The 19,765-nt window shown below is 34.2% G+C and overlaps 1 protein-coding gene across 1 annotated transcript in view; it reads right to left on the reverse strand.

Annotated features, from left to right (window-relative positions):
* The window catches only part of LOC138710402 (uncharacterized), a 270,727-nt gene extending 258,497 nt beyond the window's left edge, over positions 1 to 12,230 (reverse strand). Inside the window, exon 1 of the mRNA XM_069841287.1 lies at positions 12,088 to 12,230. Coding sequence (XP_069697388.1) covers positions 12,088 to 12,207 — 120 coding nt within the window. The 5' untranslated portion in view covers positions 12,208 to 12,230. The remainder of the gene's footprint in view (positions 1 to 12,087) is intronic.
* Between the last annotated feature and the right edge of the window lie 7,535 nt (positions 12,231 to 19,765).

Consider the following 19,765-nt stretch of genomic DNA (forward strand, 5'->3'; position numbering starts at 1 on the left):
AACTGATCGCAAAATCCAGCGATAAAAATTTAATCTAGCCTACTGCCATTATCATTTGGTGAGGATTCGCCATAGATTACCTAACATTCGCCTTACGGTTGGGGAAAACCTCGAGAGAAAAACTCAAACAGGTAATCAGCCCAAGCGGAAATCGAACCTACGGCGGAGAGCAGCTCTGGATCGGCAGGCAAGCGCCTCAGCCAGCTAAGGTATGCCAGTTTCCTTAAAAATTCTTTCCGGTACATTTCGGATTCTGTTCTTTGTTAATTTTCGGATCTGTAATCATATTGTGGAGTAAAATATGGTGGGGCAACTTTATCAGTGTGCATCAGTTAATCAAATATTTTTTCTCTCGTATTTTTAACATTTTGGTTCAATGATAGTACTTGTATTGTTTTCTTTATTGTCTGTTAGGAATTTAATTAAAATTTAAGGTCCTAATATATGTACTATTTTTACTATATGCAAAATTTCCTTAGCATGATGAACATGTCCCTTCTTCCCATATATCTCCCTACCATTAGTGTTGTGTTAGCAGTATTGCATTTATCCTGAGTTGATTATACGATGAAAGAGTAATGGAACGGAGAAAAATTCTCTCCGGCACCGGGATTTGAACCCGGGTTTTCAACTCTACGTGCTGATGCTTTATCCACTAAGCCACACCGGATACCCATCCCGGTGTCGAGCAGAATCGTCTCAGTTTAAGTTCCAACTCTTGGGTTCCCTCTAGTGGCACCCTCTGCACTACGTCATAGATGTCTATGAACGTAGGACTGAAGTCCACACATGTGCTGAGGTGCACTCGTTATGAGTGACTAGTTGGCCGGGATCCGACGGAATAAGCGCCGTCTTAAATCACGAAGTGATTTACGCATATCATATATAATATTTTAATGTACCGAAGTACATATGGTATTTCCAAGTAGATATTCTGCGTCATCATACGATGAAAGAGTAATGGAACGGAGAAAAATTCTCTCCGGCACCGATTCTGGACGATTCTGTCCGACACCGGGATGGGTATCCGATGTGGCTTAGTGGATAAAGCATCAGCACGTAGAACTGAAAACCCGGGTTCAAATCCCGGTGCCGGAGAGAATTTTTCTCCGTTCCATTACTCCTTCATCGTATGATGACGCAGAATATCTGCATGGAAATACCATATGTACTTCGGTACATTAAAATATTATATCTGAGTTGATTAATTAAACAGTGGCATTGCTTCATGCTGCGCTCATGATCAAGGAGGCTCACTGCTTTCGAATGTGTAACTTGAAATTAAGGAATTTATAGTACCAATGGACCCAGTTCTTCAAGCTATGCAATGATGAATTTAGACATCCATGTTCAGGGACTAAAATTTTATAATGTCACCGAATATACTAGATTGGATGTAGTTTCCGTTCGGAGTGTGTTTAGACCTGGTTCACAATTTTCCGGAAACTAAAATGAAGAACCGAGTAACATGGATTGGAGAATGCATCCAGTGAACCGTGTGCTGACTTGTAAGTGGCGGTTAATGCAGTGAACAAAATATTTAATATTTTTTAAACATTCTACGACGGTGTTCTTATCCGTCACTTACACGTTAGTGCGCGGTTTTACCAGCGAATAGGGATTATAAAGAATGGACACTGAGCGAATTTTCCTGTGTTTTGTTTCTCTGTGCGCCAGCGGCTAGTTCCATTTTCAAGCGCTAGAGGTAGTGTAATCGAGCATACGCTAAGATAATAATTGAGTATACGTAGAGTTGAGACACAGGATCCAAACATCGCCTACCTTATTGCATAATCCAGTAACGCTTTGCTTCAAATAAATTCAAGTTAACAGCTTTTCCTTATTTCTCAGTGACAAACTAGTTGTAATAATAATATTTTATATTTCAGATATCATAAATTATATTATAAAATAATATAATACATTATAAAATTAAGTATCGAATTCGTTTAATATTTGTATATATAATATAATATAGGTATATGGTTTTACTTCTCGTAAGAGTTTTGTTTTTCCATTTTCAGCGCTATCAAATCATTACATATTTTAATTGTTGTTGGGGTCAACGTCTCAACTCTCATTATAAAGGAACTCTAGAGTCTAGACATTACAGTTAATGAAGGATTTATTATTTTATGGATCCAATTTATTTTATTTGAGTACATAATGTACCTAGATGTATTAATTATATGTATTATATTTCCGCTGTGTCGACTGCTAGCTGGTGTGATGTCAGCGCCAACTCTAGGGAGAAAGCAGAATCTCACGCTCTAGCTGGCTTGAAGGTCATTGAAATCGGTCCGGCTACATCAAAGGTACCGACGCGAAGTGTCCATTCTTTATAATCCCTATTCGCTGGTTTTACCTGTTGCATTGCCCAGTCCACGCGATGCAGTTTCCTATTAGGCTATTACGAGTAGATTTCGGAGTCTTCTGAACCAGAACTAAATAATCTCCCTGCGGACACTAACCCACTTTAGTCGGTGGCATTCTTAACTTTTAATGCATGTAAATCCGACGTCTAATGACTAGCTGTTGATTATGACGACGATTATTAAGCATTTAGTGTCAAATTAATTACAAATTAATCTGTGTACTTGATCTCGGAGAATAAAATCCTACTCTTTCACATAGAGAGCCAAAATCTGCTCTGGATTGAAATGCAAAATACTGTTATAGACAAATTAATTTTACCCTCTAAGTTATAGGACTTCGTCTACCCAGTGAATGATCAAGTTAAGAAAATATTATGTTGAAATTAGAAAGTTAATTTTTTTTTTTCGTTGTTGGTAACTCTGTAGCATCTATTAGATGCTTTATGGTTGTGCTAACAGATGGAGTTACTTGTCAACAATGTGAGACTGAAACGTGTGTTCAGGTTACTGCCCAGCGACAGTCCTGATTTATTTAAAGTTAATTTTCATAAATAAAATAAAAATTATGGTAGAGTAGCAATTGAAACAAAACTACGCACATAAACGAAGTATGTGTATGATAATATAAAGAAATTCTATAGTCTCTGCAATTATCAAACCGGCTACAACAGGTCCACCACGAACATAGAAGTTTCACACAAATCCATTAAATTGCAATACACGATCTACTTACATCTACTAACATCCGGAAAAATCAATTTATGTTTCCATTTAAATGATGATTTTATTATTATTATTATTATTATTATTATTATTATTATTATTATTATTATTATTATTATTATCATCATCATCATCATCATTATAATTATATAGACCGCTATTATTTCCATGAATCTAAAACAAATTTTGTTCTTAAAGTTCTTCGATACTACGATTACAGCTTTTCAGTCCAAATACTTAAATTTACATAAACATATTTACACATATGACCAGCCTCATGGGCTAGTGGTCAGAGCTTCTGACCACTAGTTCATGAGGTCCCGGGTTCGATTCTCTGTTAGAACACAGGAATTTTTGCGTTCGTGTGTTCATTCATGGTCTGGAAATTAGGTTAGGCTTAGGTTTAAAATCTCTCTTGGCACTTCATAATCATCATCCTATCGTAATGTCATCGGGGCAGCGTAACGCTGTCTTCCAGGCGCCCCAACCTCAGAAGTGGGTTAGAAATAAGTCATTGCCGGGAGAGACCAGAAGTGTCAAATGACAACCTGGTGGCATTGGATAAAAAAATATATTTACACATATGCCTAATCTTGATTCACTAACAAAAATTATTCCAGTATTTCACATGATACAGTTTACCAGTACCGGTAAATGTGCAGTTCCTAGAAAACTATTATTATCATCATCATCATCATCATCATCATTATTATTATTATTATTATTATTATTATTATTATTTCTCTAAAGCCTAATCAAAACGTCTTTTCAGGGCGCTTAACATGTTAACATGCTTGTCTAGCTGTACATTTTAATCAAATTCTCGTATTGAAACTCAGCTGAGGTCAATGAAATTTTAAAGGCAATAAAAGCCATTAACATGACTCCCTTTGGAGGAAAATACAGCTGGGAGACAAGTGTCGTAGATTTGCGGCATGTAAAAAAACCCTGTCTCCTAAACAGAGGACTGGACGTGAAATTTACGGACCATTCCTCGCGTCTGAATTTGTTCCACCCTCCATCTATATCCCATTCCATCCATATCCAACAAAGAATAATATATTTAAGTCCCGTTGAATCCTACAGTAGTCGACACTGATAGCCCACATTTGTAATCTCTTAACTGGCCGAAGATAGAAACATGGCAGAACACAATGACGTAGGGCTTTCACCTACAATAACACAGAGATCACACTGACAACACATAAACATTCATAATCCAAATAGTAATTCGAACTCAAATTCCTGGTTTTACGCAATTTTTAACCACTGCACCTTAGCCATTACGTTCAACATAACAGACTAAAAAGATAATTATAGGCCTATGTTTAATTATGTAACCTTCTTACAGAAATATATTAAGATATAGGCCTACTATCTATTTATTTCTTTTAATTCGTGGACTTGTGTGCTATCAGCCTCAGAAGCACCGCAACATACCGCTTACAAAGACAGCCATCATGTTTCCTACTTTGTCGTCAGTGGTTTTAACATTCTCGCGAAGTTTAATCGGATATGCTGGCAACAGAGACGTCTGTCCACAAAACAAAGAATTTGATACGATGAGGAACATTTGGCCTATAGCTTTGCTTGAACGCCTGTATTTCAGAAACACATTTTTTACATAACTTACTGTAAATGTACAACAATATTACAGTATTTTCCTTTCAAATAAAGTCATGCTATTGATCTTCGCCGTCCCTGAAAAGTCCATCGTATTCGGCCCGCATTGAACCAATCAAATGGGCAAACATTGCAATCACTAGACCAATGGTTTTCAAAATAATATAGTTATGATGATAATGCTAATAATAATAATAATAATAATAATAATAATAATAATAATAATAATAATAATAATAATAATATTATTATTATTATTATTATTATTATTATTATTATTATTATTATTATTATTATTATTATTATTATTATACATAATAAACCGTGAGTAGTGTCATTAAATTCAGGGGGTTATTCTTTGAGATATTTCAAACAAAGAAGTTTAATACAATATTTTGCTCGTTTACGCTTTGTTTTCGAGACAAGAATTGTTTTATATGAAATATTTCATAGCGTGTTTTGAGAAAGTCATTCATTTAAATTCCAATATTCTCAGTCAGTTTAAGAGGGTAGTGTATTATAACGATAAATGATTGAAGGAATTTTAGTTTCGTCCTTTAAATGTGCAGAAATTTGTACCGACAAATGTAACTTTTCTTTTTGCAAAAGAATTTTACAATGTTACATTTGTTCGGTTCAATTTTCTGCACATTTCAAGGCAGAAACTTAAAATTATTTTATTCATTTATTATCATAATACATTACTACCTAAACTGACTGTGCATATTGCGAAATAAATCATTGACTTTCGCAAAACATGCTATGATATGCATAATATAAAACAATTTTTATCTCGAAAAGGAAGCGAAAACGAGCAAAATTGTATTAAACTTTTTTGTTTGAAACATCTCAAAGAATAACACCCTGAAATTAATGACATTATTTACGGTTTACTCTCTATATGGGATGTGAAACAGCTAGTAGAAACAGCCAACTATCGAACTATAACAAAATAATAATTGTATATTTTTTTTTTACTATATTCATTTCTGTAAGATAGTTTTCAATGTAAAGCCATCTTCTTCATCAGGTCATTTTCTGAATAAAGATGAAATGAGGACGACAGATTCAAGCTTCTTTATGTTTTAAGCGAATTACAGTAGTACAAAGGAACTCCTTTTTATTAACAAACCAATACTGGTTCCTTCCTATACAATAGGCATGTCAGAAATCAGACTCTAAATGTGCAGTTATGTGCGCGGATCGCCGGTCTGTGCAAGTTGCATCAATCAAGCGTTGCTCTTACCCGTTCTTAGCTGGAGGAGTGTACAATAATCTATTCTGCGCTTCTAGGGTTGGATTAAATAGGCATTTGGACATTATAAACATAGTTATCAGAACGAAAAAACAGTTATTATCAGTGATAATTGTAATACAAAAAACTTTAGGCTTACTCAGTTATACTCAAAGCTCGGAACTTGGGGACTTGTGTCTTTGAACGTGGCTAAGCGACGGACTTCAATGTCAACAAACTCCCGCTTCCAGCACAGAGGTACTGTCAGGTCTGCTATAAAAGTGGTTCCTGGCTGGAAGAACATAATGATAATATTATGGTAGGTTGAAACACGTAATTTTATAGCATATATATAAATAAACATGCAAAATACATCAAATTTACAGTTCTGCTCTGTACATTTCATTACAGTGTATGACTACATGCATTAGAAGATTTTCGAACCCATAACTTCTTTTTCTGTTAGTTAAACATGATTTGAAACGAAGGAAACTTATTTCCACGTCACATGAAGTGACGGGAGCAAACTTTAATTTTTTTATTTTATTTATTTTAACTAGCTACCTAGTGAGTACAAATTGCATTTATGAAATAGAAATGTTTCTAGCCACTACCGTAAGAGTCAGGCTCGTGTACGGTGCGGTCTTAGTGAATAATATAACATAAAATTTACAAGGACAGTTTACTAAATACAGTAAGTAACTTAATTCAAACCAATAAATACAACACAAGAGCAAGAATAAAGAAGAAAGAGAAAACGAGAGAAAAATACACATTTAATATAAATTGACAATCCGACAGAAGCCAGTGATATTCAATAAAAACATGAATATAGTCGATAGAAATAAAAGGTAAAAAAGTACATTTGTTACTATTATATATCATGGATAATTTTACAAATTTCTTTTTTAAAAGTTTCAATTTAAAAAAATTTCAAATTTGGAAAATGGTTTGAAATTTTATTAAAAAATCTTGGGCCTAATTAAATACTGAATATTTTCACTGTCACTGTTTCCTGTTCGATTTTCAGCAGATCTTGTATCTGAGAAAGATAAGTATATCCTAAATTTTTCTCGCAAATAGTTTTCAATTAGTGTATCACTACTAGGGAAGGTCCCTCTACGACTTGATCCATGTCTATGGACAAATTTTCCATCAATTTAAAGGACTGCAATGTCTTTCAATGAATGCCCGTTTCCAGCTCTAGTTTATGTGTAGCACAACTTACAAAATATAAACTCTGCATTAGAATAAAATAATGTATCTCCTCAGAATTCCTCCACGAAATTCTGTACCTAAAATTTAAGAAATGTATTTTCAAACTTCCATAACATCCATTCGAATAACACGTATTTTCTCATTCCTCAGACAGACCATTTACCTGTAATTCTCTTAATGTCATTGGCTTCGACATGACACAGTTTCTTCGTTCGTCTTCTTGTCATTCGATGTGACCACTTTCTTAGTACAAACGACTGTCCCTGAGTACTTGCAGCTTGAGCTTTGTGTACGCTGTACCTGTAATCTTACTCAAGCGCACGACACACAAGTCCCCAAGTTCGAGCTTTGGTTATACTTCACAAAGTAGTGGTTTGTAAAGCATAATTTGTTAATATGATTTTTTATACAGTATTTAAAGAAAACAATATCAGTAATTTCGAAACAACAAGAAACGAACAGGTATTTCATTATACGTAGTAGGCACTAATTATTTTAAAGTAATAGGCCCTACTCTTTCATTGTTCAAGCGTTATTATTTGCTGTGACCATTGGTACACAAATGTTGAAGAAAATATTATACTCCCATTTAATTACATGCAGTAGGACATTGTGAAGTTTTTACACTGAAATCATTTCTCTGCTGTATGTCAATATAAATTATTATTAATATTAATAAATATAAATTAAGCTTAGAATTTAAATTCACATATAGTTTATTTGAAAACGTTGAGAACAAATATCGAAAAGTTGGGAAGAAATTAAAAGTGTAGTTCACAAGCTGTGAAGCGACGATATTCTCTCTATGTCAGATTTAAAGATTTATTAATATAAGTATATTGAATTAATATTGTGACGTGAGATAGAAAATTTGCCATTATATATTTTTCCAGAAAAATTTTCCGCCTTGTAAATACAGTAGTTGTTTTCTTCTCTCCTTACAACCTCAAGAGCCTCACATGTATTCCTCACTATATTCTCATCACTTATCAGTTTATGAAATGAAGTCTTAAGTCTTCTAACCTTTGATGCCTGTGTTAGTACAGACTCCAAAACAACGCCATTGTAAAGTACGTTTTGCCGTGAGAGTACTGATTAAGAAATAAGCGCTGGCAATATCGTATTTTGAGAACTTTACTAATCTGATCTAAATTGTCACCTCACAACACGATTACCTCGACGTAGGCTGATGAAAGCCTTTCATTTTAAAATAATTATTAATGTTGGCTGAGGAAAACCTTATAACAGTTATGTTATATGATTCGTAATTTCTCTTCTCCGTTATCTGTGAACTCCTCGCTTTATTTATCATAACTCATTCACAGACACAGCCAAATCGGCACTCTTACTGAAACTGTGCTACTGAAACAAAAGCTGTTGCAGGTCTGTATAGCCCTGTCGCGTTCCCCTCCAAGGCGATTCACTCCCTCCAGGTAGAGCAGGCACGTCAAAACCCTGCACATTGTGCACTGGTCTGCGTGCAACGTGCAGTTCCTATTCCCCTACCTGGAGGGAGTAAATCGGCTTGGAGGGGAACTCGACAGGGCTGTACAGTACCTATAGTAACAGATCAGCTTTTGTTTCAGTAACACAGATCAGTACGGGTGCTCATTGAGCTGTGATTGCGAATGCGTTATGAAAATAAAGTGAGGAGTCCACAGATATAACGAAGAAGAGAAATCACGAATCATATAACATAACTGTTATGATGTTTTCCTCAGCCAATAGTAATTATTTTAAAATGGAAGGCTTTCATTATATCATGTGGACCTAATAGTGATATGAGAATTTAAATCATATTAGTAAAGTTATCAAAATATGATATTCGCCTGCTCTTATTTCTTAATTAGTACTCTCACGGCAAGACAAACATGAAAATGATGTTTTGGAGTCTGTACTAACACAGCCATCAATGGTTAGACGACTTACAACTTTTATTTGATAAGCTGATAAGTGATGAGAATATAGTGAGTAATACATGTGAGGCTCTTGAGGTTGTAAGGGAAGGAAGAAAGCAACTATTTGTAAGGCGGAAAAATTTTCTGGAAAAATAATACATAATGGCGAATTTTCCACCTCACGTTACTATATTATCTAATATACTTACGTTAATAAATCTTTAAACCTGACATAAAGAAAATGTCCTCTCTTCACAGCTTGTGAAGTACTCTTTTAACTCAATTCAGTAACGCTCCCAACTTGCTAATACTTGCTCTCAACGTTTTCCAAATAAACTATATATAAATTTAAGTGCAAACTTAATTTATCCAATTTATTAATAATAACTTGAATTTATATTAATATACAGCAAGGAAAGGATTCCAGTGTAAAAACCTCACAATGTCCTATTGCATGTAATTGGGAGTAAAATATTTTCTTTCTTAGCATTTGTGCACCAATGGTCCCAATAATGCTTGAGGAACAATGAAAGAGTATTACTTTGAAATAATCAGTACCTACTACGTAAAATGAAATATTGTGTTCGTTTTTTGTTGTTTCGAAATTACTGCAATATTTATATTTTCTTCAAATACTGTATACAAATCATGTAAATAAATTATTCTTTACAAACGACTGCATTGTGAATTGTAACTGAGTAAGTCTATTGTTTCTTGTGTTACTATTATTGTCAAATATAGACACTGACAATAATTGTGTTTCTTCCTTCTGCTAAGTATATTTATAATGTCCAAATGTCAATTTAATTGAACACTAGAAGCGCAGAATAGTTTCTTGTGCATCCCTCCCGCTAATAACTGGTAAGAGCAACACGTGAATGACGCAATCTGCACAGACCGGCGTTCCGCGCACATACACTGCACTTTCAGTGTCTGATTTTTGACGTGCCTGAGGTAGAGGAATAGAGACTGCACATCGCACAGAGACAGTTGCACAATGTGCAGGGTTTTGACATGCCTGCTGTACAATCATCACAATCAGGCAATCCATTAAAGAGATAATCGTAAAGAAATAGCCTATGTTGTTAACAAGGTTAGGAAGTTCATGCAGTTAAAGCTAAAGAATGCCACCGAGAGTGATTGTTGCCCATTCGAAGGGTTTATAGGTTTAGTTCACAAGAATTAGAAATCAAACAACATATAACAGAGTCGTATCGACTGGAGAATGCATCTTGTAACCGCGTGCTGAAGTTTTAAGTGGCAGATAAGGTTGGTAACGCAATATAAACAAAATACCGACAATATTTTATTAACGATACTAACCGCCACCTAACACGTTAACGCTCAGTTTACAAGATGCATTCTCTAGTTCTTGCATCTCAGTTGTCTATTGCTAGGTTTCTCAGACATGAGAACCACTCTAGAAACCTCTTCAATGGACATGGCATCGATTACAGAACACTCGGTGTTATTATTAGCTTTTAATGCATGCAATTTTTAACCTGGAGAATTCAGTATTCTCATATTGAATTACCATAAAAATGATTTCGATTTAGAATTGTGAATGCATGTGTTAAAAGAAAGGTAGGCTTACACTGTGACGATTTTTGTCAACACTATATCGACTCAATCCGTTTTTGAATGACTGACATTGGAAGAATGAATTCGCTAATGAAGAAGAATATTTGGAAAACCTACATAACGTGAAGACTGCATGTAGAGTTCACTCTCTTACACAGTTGCAACTAAATGTAAGAAAATAAAAATAGAAGGCCTAATAATAATAATAATAATAATAATAATAATAATAATAATAATAATAATAATAATGATAATCATAATTATTATTATTATTATTATTATTATTATTATTATAGGTAATTCGGATTAAATGTCATTCTTCGCTAATTTGAAACTAGTTACAAAATTAAAAAAAGTAGTCAGGGGACACATACTGGTCCGTGTTTTTCCTCATACTGAATGTAAAGTTAAATAGTTCACATTTCATCTATGAATATAATAAACTGTTAATGCACTTTACGAAGTAAGTCTATCAAGAACGTAACCTTGCATTTCGCAGTTCAAGAATATGGTAGAATTGATGCGTAAGTAAACGTGAGTTTGTGTGTAGACTACATGGGTCTAAATTTATTTACTTTTCAGAAAATCATGAATTATCCATATGTACTCGCGATTTAAGATGTTGTCAAGGCCCTTTATTGATAGTTTACAAAACTGTGTCAAACTATTACACTTTTATAAAAAGTACCAAAGAGCTATGGAAATAAAAATTTTATTTTACAAAATTGTGTCAAAATATTACACTTTTATAAAAAGTATCCAAATATCTATCGAAATAAAAATTTTATTTTACAAAACCGTGTCAAAATATTACACTTTTATAAAAAGTACCCAAAGAGCTATCGAAACAAAAATGTTATTTTACAAAACCGTGTCAAAATATTGAACTTTTATAAAAAAAAAGTACCCAAAGAGCTATCGAAATAAAAATTTTATTTTACAAAACTGTGTCAAAATATTGCACTTTTATAAAAAGTATCCAAAGAGCTATCGAAATAAAAATGTTATTTTACAAAACTGTGTCAAAATATTGCACTTTTATAAAAAGTACCCAAAGAGCTATCAAAATATTTTTTTTTTTACAAAATATGAATCTTTATTTTAAAAAAATGACGATGTTATAGTCGTGTACATTCTTCAAAAAATTACCACACTCACTTTCAATATAATTTTTTAAGAACCTCTGAAATTAGAGTTGCTATTTCATTTTATTGCAACGTAAAGTTCACAGTTATATTCGTAAAGATCGCATACAAATGAGAATACGTTAAAAGTTCGTCATGATAATTCATTCAGATTATGTTTTGCGGGACTCGCTGAGATTGAATGAAGCAGAATTTGAAACATAACCTACAAAAAGAGAACCTGTTACAAACGATTTTGCTTTTCTGGTAAGCTATCAAGTTGGAGGAAGTCAACAATGTGCCGCACTTACCTGCATCGCCATGACGCGCGGACGGTTGCCGTTCTGCGGTAGCGTGGAACGTCTTGAGTTATGGAGCCCTCTAAGGTCGCACACCAAATACACGAATCCTTTGCTAGGATCAGTGTCCATATTGTATTGTCTCAAATGGACGCATGCGCGTAGCCGTGATGGACGAAGGTCGTTAGGTCATTTCCAGGACCGGTTTCATATTAAGATAGAAAGAGATCAGGAAGATTGTGACGTACCCGGTCGGTCAACCACCAAGCCGGCTCATTAATAATGCAACACCGATCGTATCAGCTCGGCCCACCCATTCATTTAGCCCACTGTCTCAAATCGTTTAATCTCTGACGCGATCGGCCTATGTACCCACTCAGCATATGAATAATGCTATCGTGATAGTAAGTCTGCCGAAGAATAATGATAAAAATTAGGCTGTCAAATATTTAAAGTGGCTTGTTTGCTTCTTTCTTTATTTAGCCTAACGTCCCATTCTTTTAACCCAAGGCTGATGTGAGCTGTATTTATGCCGGAGTAGTGATAATTTGCAAATTAATGCAATGCATTGGCCATGGCAGTTTTAAAACCACTTTCGGTGTTGCCTCAGCCTCGGCAGCTGCAGAACTCCCATGTTGTGTGACCCGACACAGCAGATTTATGAGAAATACAAGAACACTTCATAAGGCTTACAAAATATCAAGGAGTTTATGTGGAGACGGTTCTAGTCTAATTGATATGCTATGTTACTTTCAATTTGAAGACATTCCTGTATCTCTTAAACTGTTTGTTCCAGTGACAGCTCATCAAATACTCGAGTAATCCAACACTTGTCGAATTACAGTTGTAGAAATATAAATTATTTATTACGCTTTTCACCATAATTACAACCAACACTACTACCACTACCTCCACCACTATCATTATGAGCACTACTACTAATATCACCATCACCATCATCATGAGCCATAACAAAAACAACATAAAGCAATTTCATGTAGAGATGTACAGGGACATCATTTTATTTTTACTTGCATTTTTATTGTACCTGCATTTCTGAATGTACTTCACTCCCACCCCTTCACTATGTCCTTGCTCCCGTCAGACACACAAACTTATGGCCGCTGTTGCATTCGAAGTCTTCAAGCACTGAAGTAAACACTGCAGTGTATAGTGTGTTTCAGAAATATGGTTGCGTTTTCTATAGAAGAAAGAACCTATATTAATAATATCGTACTAAAAATTATATTCAAGAAACGATAAATTCAATTTCAGAGAATATGCTTCAAAATGTTTTTAATAATATGCATAAAAGAATTGAAGCCTACATTGTAATGAACGGCAACCATTTTCAGCAATTTATTTAAAAATTCAGATTAGCTTATTTTGAATTGAGGTGGCTAGAAGCAAAGGAATGCTAGTGGCATTTGTAATAACATGAGTTAAGTGCATCCAGTGTAAGCTAAAGTATCTAAAGTTTAATGGCAAAGGGATATTTTAATCGCATCACACATTAAAATTTCAATAAAAATTTCACCGATTTTACGAAAGCTTAAATATTTAAACCCCATTTTCTCAAAAGTAACTTCAGTGCACTTACAGCCCTTTACTTATGACCCCCTCAATTTAAATGCACTCTCTATATTGTATGTTAACACCAATAATTAATATGCTAAATAAAGTAGACATTACATAACGAACATAGCCGCCTGAAAAGTTGAGTTTTTGAAAAAAAAAAAATGTTACTACTCTACTGTATTTTGATAAATTCCGTAAAAGTGATAATCAAACTGAAAATCGTAATATCGTATTTCCCTACAACATAAATGGATACACTACTTTTCTCTCCTCTTATACCTAGTAAACTGATTTGTTTACATATTGCACTAGTAACATCAAACTCCTTTAATGGAAGGGGGCAACAGAGTTTCCGAGTATAGCCAGGTTAATGTAAAAAATGTTGGTAAAAATAAAGTGATGTCCCTGTATAAAATCCCCTTAGATAATAGAGAAATTACAAATTAAATCATATTTAAAATTAGTTTAATTATATATTATATTACTCCTTAATATTCATTAAAATACCTCGCCTCCTCCATTTTCTCCAGGTTCCTTTTCTTCGTCTTCTTCTTCTTCTTCTTCTTCTTCTTCTTCTTCGCTTTTATTCCCTTCCTTCATTTACTTTCAACTTACTTCCATGCTCTGCATCCGTCGGCCGTTCTGTTCTTGAGCTTCAAAGCTTGTGAGTCTGAACTCGACGTTTAAGATTATCTAAGTTTCTTGATCGTCTCATGTAAGTAAAACGTTATATCACGATTCATGAATTATAAGGAAAATGATGATGTTGATGATGATGATAATAATAATAATAATAATAATAATAATAATAATAATAATAATAATAGTCTAATAATAATAGTAATAATAATAATCTCTGTTCCTCTGCAAATATGTATAGCCTACCTATCTAATCTATCGGACTCTCGGCCTGAACTAGTACAATGGAACAGCCATAAGTAGGGATCTGCACGACGCGCGACTCGATGCTAGTCTCTATATCAGCGGTGACCAAAACTCGAACTGCAGTGATTACATGCGACAGACAGCCTATGAAGTAAGGGTAGGAAAGGTACTTAGCATGAAAACTGCAACCAGTTGTGGTTCCTGTACTAACATATTGATCAATCCAGCGGATAAAAATCTCAAGCTTTGCTGTATCAGTAATGTCACTGCTGTGAAGCCAGCAGAGCCAGTGAATAATATAAGATTTTTCTTGCTTCTTTTTTAACCTTTCTCTTGAATATTAATCAGGAATTTTCTAAATTCTTCTCTCAATACTTGGTCGAGAAATTCGTAGTTTTTCAAAATTAAAAACTTCTTATGGACAAGTTATTTAAGCTATTTTAATCGTTACTCTTTTGAGAAATTCTGTTCTATTAAAGGCTTTAGAGCACGAGATATTTAAAACCCCATTAGGTAGCTGACTTCCTTACATTTATTTATGTCATCTTTCTCTTCCTGGCTATGATTTAAGACATGTCAATTCCTGGCGTATAAGAGTTCGTTGGCACATAATATTGAATCAGTTTTTCTATAATATCATTATTGAATGAATAACTAATAAATAGTTACCCTCATCTAAAGATTAAGAAGATTAAAACTGAGATAGAACCTAATAATTTTACCCTTCCAGGGAGATGATCTAAAAATATCGATATTCATGCACGTACATAAGAATTATTGGAACACATACTTAGTGGTCAGTAATAATAATAATAATAATAATAATAATAATAATAATAATAATAATAATATATTTTTATTTTATTAGGTTATTTTACGACGTTTTATAAACATCTTAAGTTAATGAGATGAAGGTGATAATGCCGGTGAAATGAGTCCGGGGTCCAACACCGAAAGTTACCCAGCATTTACTCATATTGGGTTGAGGGAAAACCCCGGAAAAAACCTCAACCAGGTAACTTGCCCCGACCGCAATCGAACCCGGGCCACCTGGTTTCGCGGCCATAGGCGTTAACCGTTACTCCACAGTGTGGACCTTTAATAATAATAATAATAATAATAATAATCATCATCATCATCATGATAATAATAATAATAATAGTAATAATAATAATACATTATTCAGTGTGATAATGTTTCTATATACTCCTAATTGAACCGTTGAGCAAAGTAAACATGTTACATTTTGTCCGACAGAACAACAAAGAAGTTCTCTTTCTCATTCTTTACGAAACCACCTCTTACTGCTTGTAGAGACAGAGTTTGTAGAGCGACATGATACCGCCACTGCTTGCCTTTTAGTACGTGAATGAAACACACAGCAATGTACAGGAAACTCCTCGTACCCGTTTGAATGTCTGTGATTACACGATGTAATATCGACATCCGCTTTGGTCATCGCTGCTCTACCTACAATGTCAAAGGAACGTTAAAATGCATATACACAACGGCACAAGCAAAAATTCAATAATAATGTTGCAGGTACATACGAATTAATGCAGATTTCTTACATTTTGAAGTGATTTATTTTCACAACTGTAACAAATGAAGCTGTGTTGGAAAGAGTGGATGAAGAAAGAATAATGCTGAAACTGATCAGGAAGAGAAAAAGAAATTGGCTGGGTCACTGACTGAGAAGAAACTGCCTACTGAAGGATGCACTGGGAGGAATGGTGAACGGGAGTAGAGATGGGAACGATATATCGGTTTTTACGAAATACCGATATTTTCGTTTCGATATAGCGATATATCGATATCGAAATTGTGATTCAATGTACCGTATAATATATCGTTTTCTCATAAATTTATCGATTTTTTTTTGTGAAATTATCATCATTATCAACAACAACAAAATCCACACTAGACAACTCCGATAATTCTCGAGAGATGGCGCTACTGAAGGTGGACAGTTACATAATTGTGCAACCTCACTCAATACCTTGTTCTAATTGGCTGGACTGGAATTCGAATTCAAACTGTTTAATATGCAGCACCAAATTCAAAATGCAGCGTGTGCGAACGTGAGACAGACGGGAGGTTTAACTACTACTGTTTTGATATTGTTATTAATGTTCTCCAAGACAGGAGCAACTCCCACCCTGAAAAGGAACCGTTTGACCTCAAAACGGGTATCAAAACTTTTATTTCTACTATATTCTGACATGGAAAGAGAAACAAGGATTTAATACCGATGTGACATTTGTTTACGTCTATGATTTCTATGCACAACCTAGTACTGACATTGTTTTCTTATTATATCTTTTAGTGCATAAAAATTCTATCCTTATCATCATCACCATTGTTGTTTGAAATGTTTGAGTGTAACATTAACTTGCAATGGGAACTTACTATAGAAGGATTGTTTCAAATCAACTGTGAAGGTTGTTAAAACTTGTAACGTTCTAAGTACGGTTTACTTAAATTTAAAAATAATTACAAGTTCTGTTTACTTACATTTAAAAATGATTACGTTGTTAGGTAGAAAAGAGCATTATATTATGTGTCCTGAATTGAATCCTATATAATATTAGATTAACTGAATCGTGTTCCAATATCAAATACTCAACCATATAACTTAACTCTTTCCCACTATATCATTTAAGCTCCCTTGCCTCCACTTTAATTTTGATTTAGGTTAGGACCTATATCATATGGTATTGAAAATGTATTGTTTATTATTACAATTTTACATATTATATGCTTTTGACTGTTATGATGTTAATTTCAATGGTAAAAAGGAATATTAAAATTTAAGTAATTTTATTGTAATACAGTAAATGTACGCCTGAAAATGCAATTTGCTTACGGAATAGCGATAATATCGATAATCGTTAGATATATCGATATATTTTCTGCGATATATATATATATATATATGGTTTATTGAAATTAGGTTTGCAATATATTGCAATATCAATATATCGGTATTTAATTTATTTCCTCCATCACTAAACGGGAGGAAAGTTCGAGGCAGAAGATATTAGATGATAAATAACAACAAGATACATGGATCGTATGCGGAGACTAAGAGGAAAACAGGAAAGGTTGTAGAATGCTAGATTTGCAGTTGAAGACCTGCCCTTGGGCAGAAAATTGTGAATGAATTAATTCTTGTTTCTCTGTTCTAAAAGGCCTTCTCAACTATAGACTTATGAGGAGTCGAAAACCGTTAGCGTATTTGAATTACCAAAGTGTTGGTTTGTCCACTGTCATTAGTGAAGTTAAACGATTCCAATAATCAAGGCATGGGCAATATGTTGCCGCGCGGGCACTCTATACACCACCCCTTCATTTCTCCCTTCACAAATATTCGACCTGTCTCCGTATACGTAAAGCAAGCGGAGGTTTAACTCGGTAGGCCTACCATAGCATTCTAATCGGGGGCGTGTAAAATGGAGAAATATGGCGAATAGATTATAGAGAACAAGACTAGATTGTCATAATAAAAGTAAAGCTGAATGCCTCAACTATTTAGTTGATGAAATTTAAATACTATTATAGTCACAATCATGCCATGGTATGAAAGAAAAATTTCACAATCTCGAGCGGCAATCGAACCTACGACTTCCTGTTCTCTGATCTACCACTGAGCTATCGAGTTCGTCTCACGCTAAAGACTCGGAATCATCCTTTCATACTGGCGACTCTGTTATAGAGTACTGTCCATAGCGTCTGATCTAGTCAGCACTGCTTATGGCTTGAAAGAAACTTTTACAAATGTAATCTTCATCTTGCGATGTTTGGTGACGTATACACGTCCGTTGATGTGACATATTAATGAATTAGTATTTAAATTCATTAATATGTCACATCAACGGACGTGTATACGTCACCAAACATCGCAAGATGAAGATTTATATTTAGTTGAGATTTATCCAGGATGATTCATGACGTTTAACCGCCACTAATGGACCATTTTTCTGAAGTGATTTGGAACATATTTTTCTAATAAAGTTTTTTTTTTCGCATATCTCACATAATTCAGGATAATCACTAATTTTCGATGCTTGTTGGTGTCAATAGGGCTCTTAAATGTCAGCCAGGTCTTCACACTTGACACCCATATACTAGTATTACTTATGCGGGGGTGAATGAAGGACCTTGTGTATCAGATTAAGGTAAACACACATGAAGAATGAATTGTGCGTATTATGGACGCCGCAGTAATCATCAGGAATAGGCCTAATAAATTTAAGGAATGCGACATGCGCAATTCATAAGCGTGAGACCAAACGTGTGGAGGTAGAAGGAGAGACGTTTGAAAATCGCTTGTAAAACTGAAAGTTGATAAGGAACATGAGATTTACAAGTAGGCTAAGACTTTACATGAATGGGAACTGTATCCATTTTTTTTCTGTTTTATGTAGTGATATCATTAAATTTTGGCTCTATTTTTTTAATGTTCAATAATCTGTAGTGACTTAGGCCTAACTATAACTCGGATCCTATTTTTTATTTAAATTTTTTGCTCCATTTGACCTCAGGAAGGTCCTCCCTAAGTGGTGGCAAAACTTCGTCAAGCACTCTTTATAAAACATTATAATATCACACGCCACTTCGATCTTGAACATAAGAAATTTTGCAAACATAAACTTACAGGCAAGAGTTTAAAATAGGATTGCTAAAATGATTTATGTTGTTGTTACATACGATAAAGCAATACGTTATTTTAATATAATTTATTCTACAGATTGAAATAGTGATTATTATACAAACATACATACTCAACAATGAACACAACAAATATGCAGACAACATAATACACTGGCACAGATACGTAGACGACATACTCATACTATACAAAGGAAACAAAAGACAAATACACAAACTACACCAATACATAAACAAATTACACCCAAAACTTCAATACACACTGGAACTTGAAAACAATAACTCCATAAATTTCCTATCCATCACCATAACAAAAATTGACAACAAACACACCTTCAAAATATACAGAAAACCAACCACCACCACCACACACACATACACAACATATCTAACCACCCCATACAACACAAACATGCTGCATTCAGGACAATGGTACACAGATTACTCAACATACCCATGAGCCAACAACACTACAATGAAGATCAAATACATAGCACAAGAAAACGGTTACAATCCAAACATAATAGACAACATCGTAAGAAAGACAAAACAAAAA

The sequence above is a fragment of the Periplaneta americana genome, chromosome 12 (assembly GCF_040183065.1).
Source record: "Periplaneta americana isolate PAMFEO1 chromosome 12, P.americana_PAMFEO1_priV1, whole genome shotgun sequence".
Taxonomy (NCBI): Eukaryota; Metazoa; Arthropoda; class Insecta; order Blattodea; family Blattidae; genus Periplaneta; species Periplaneta americana.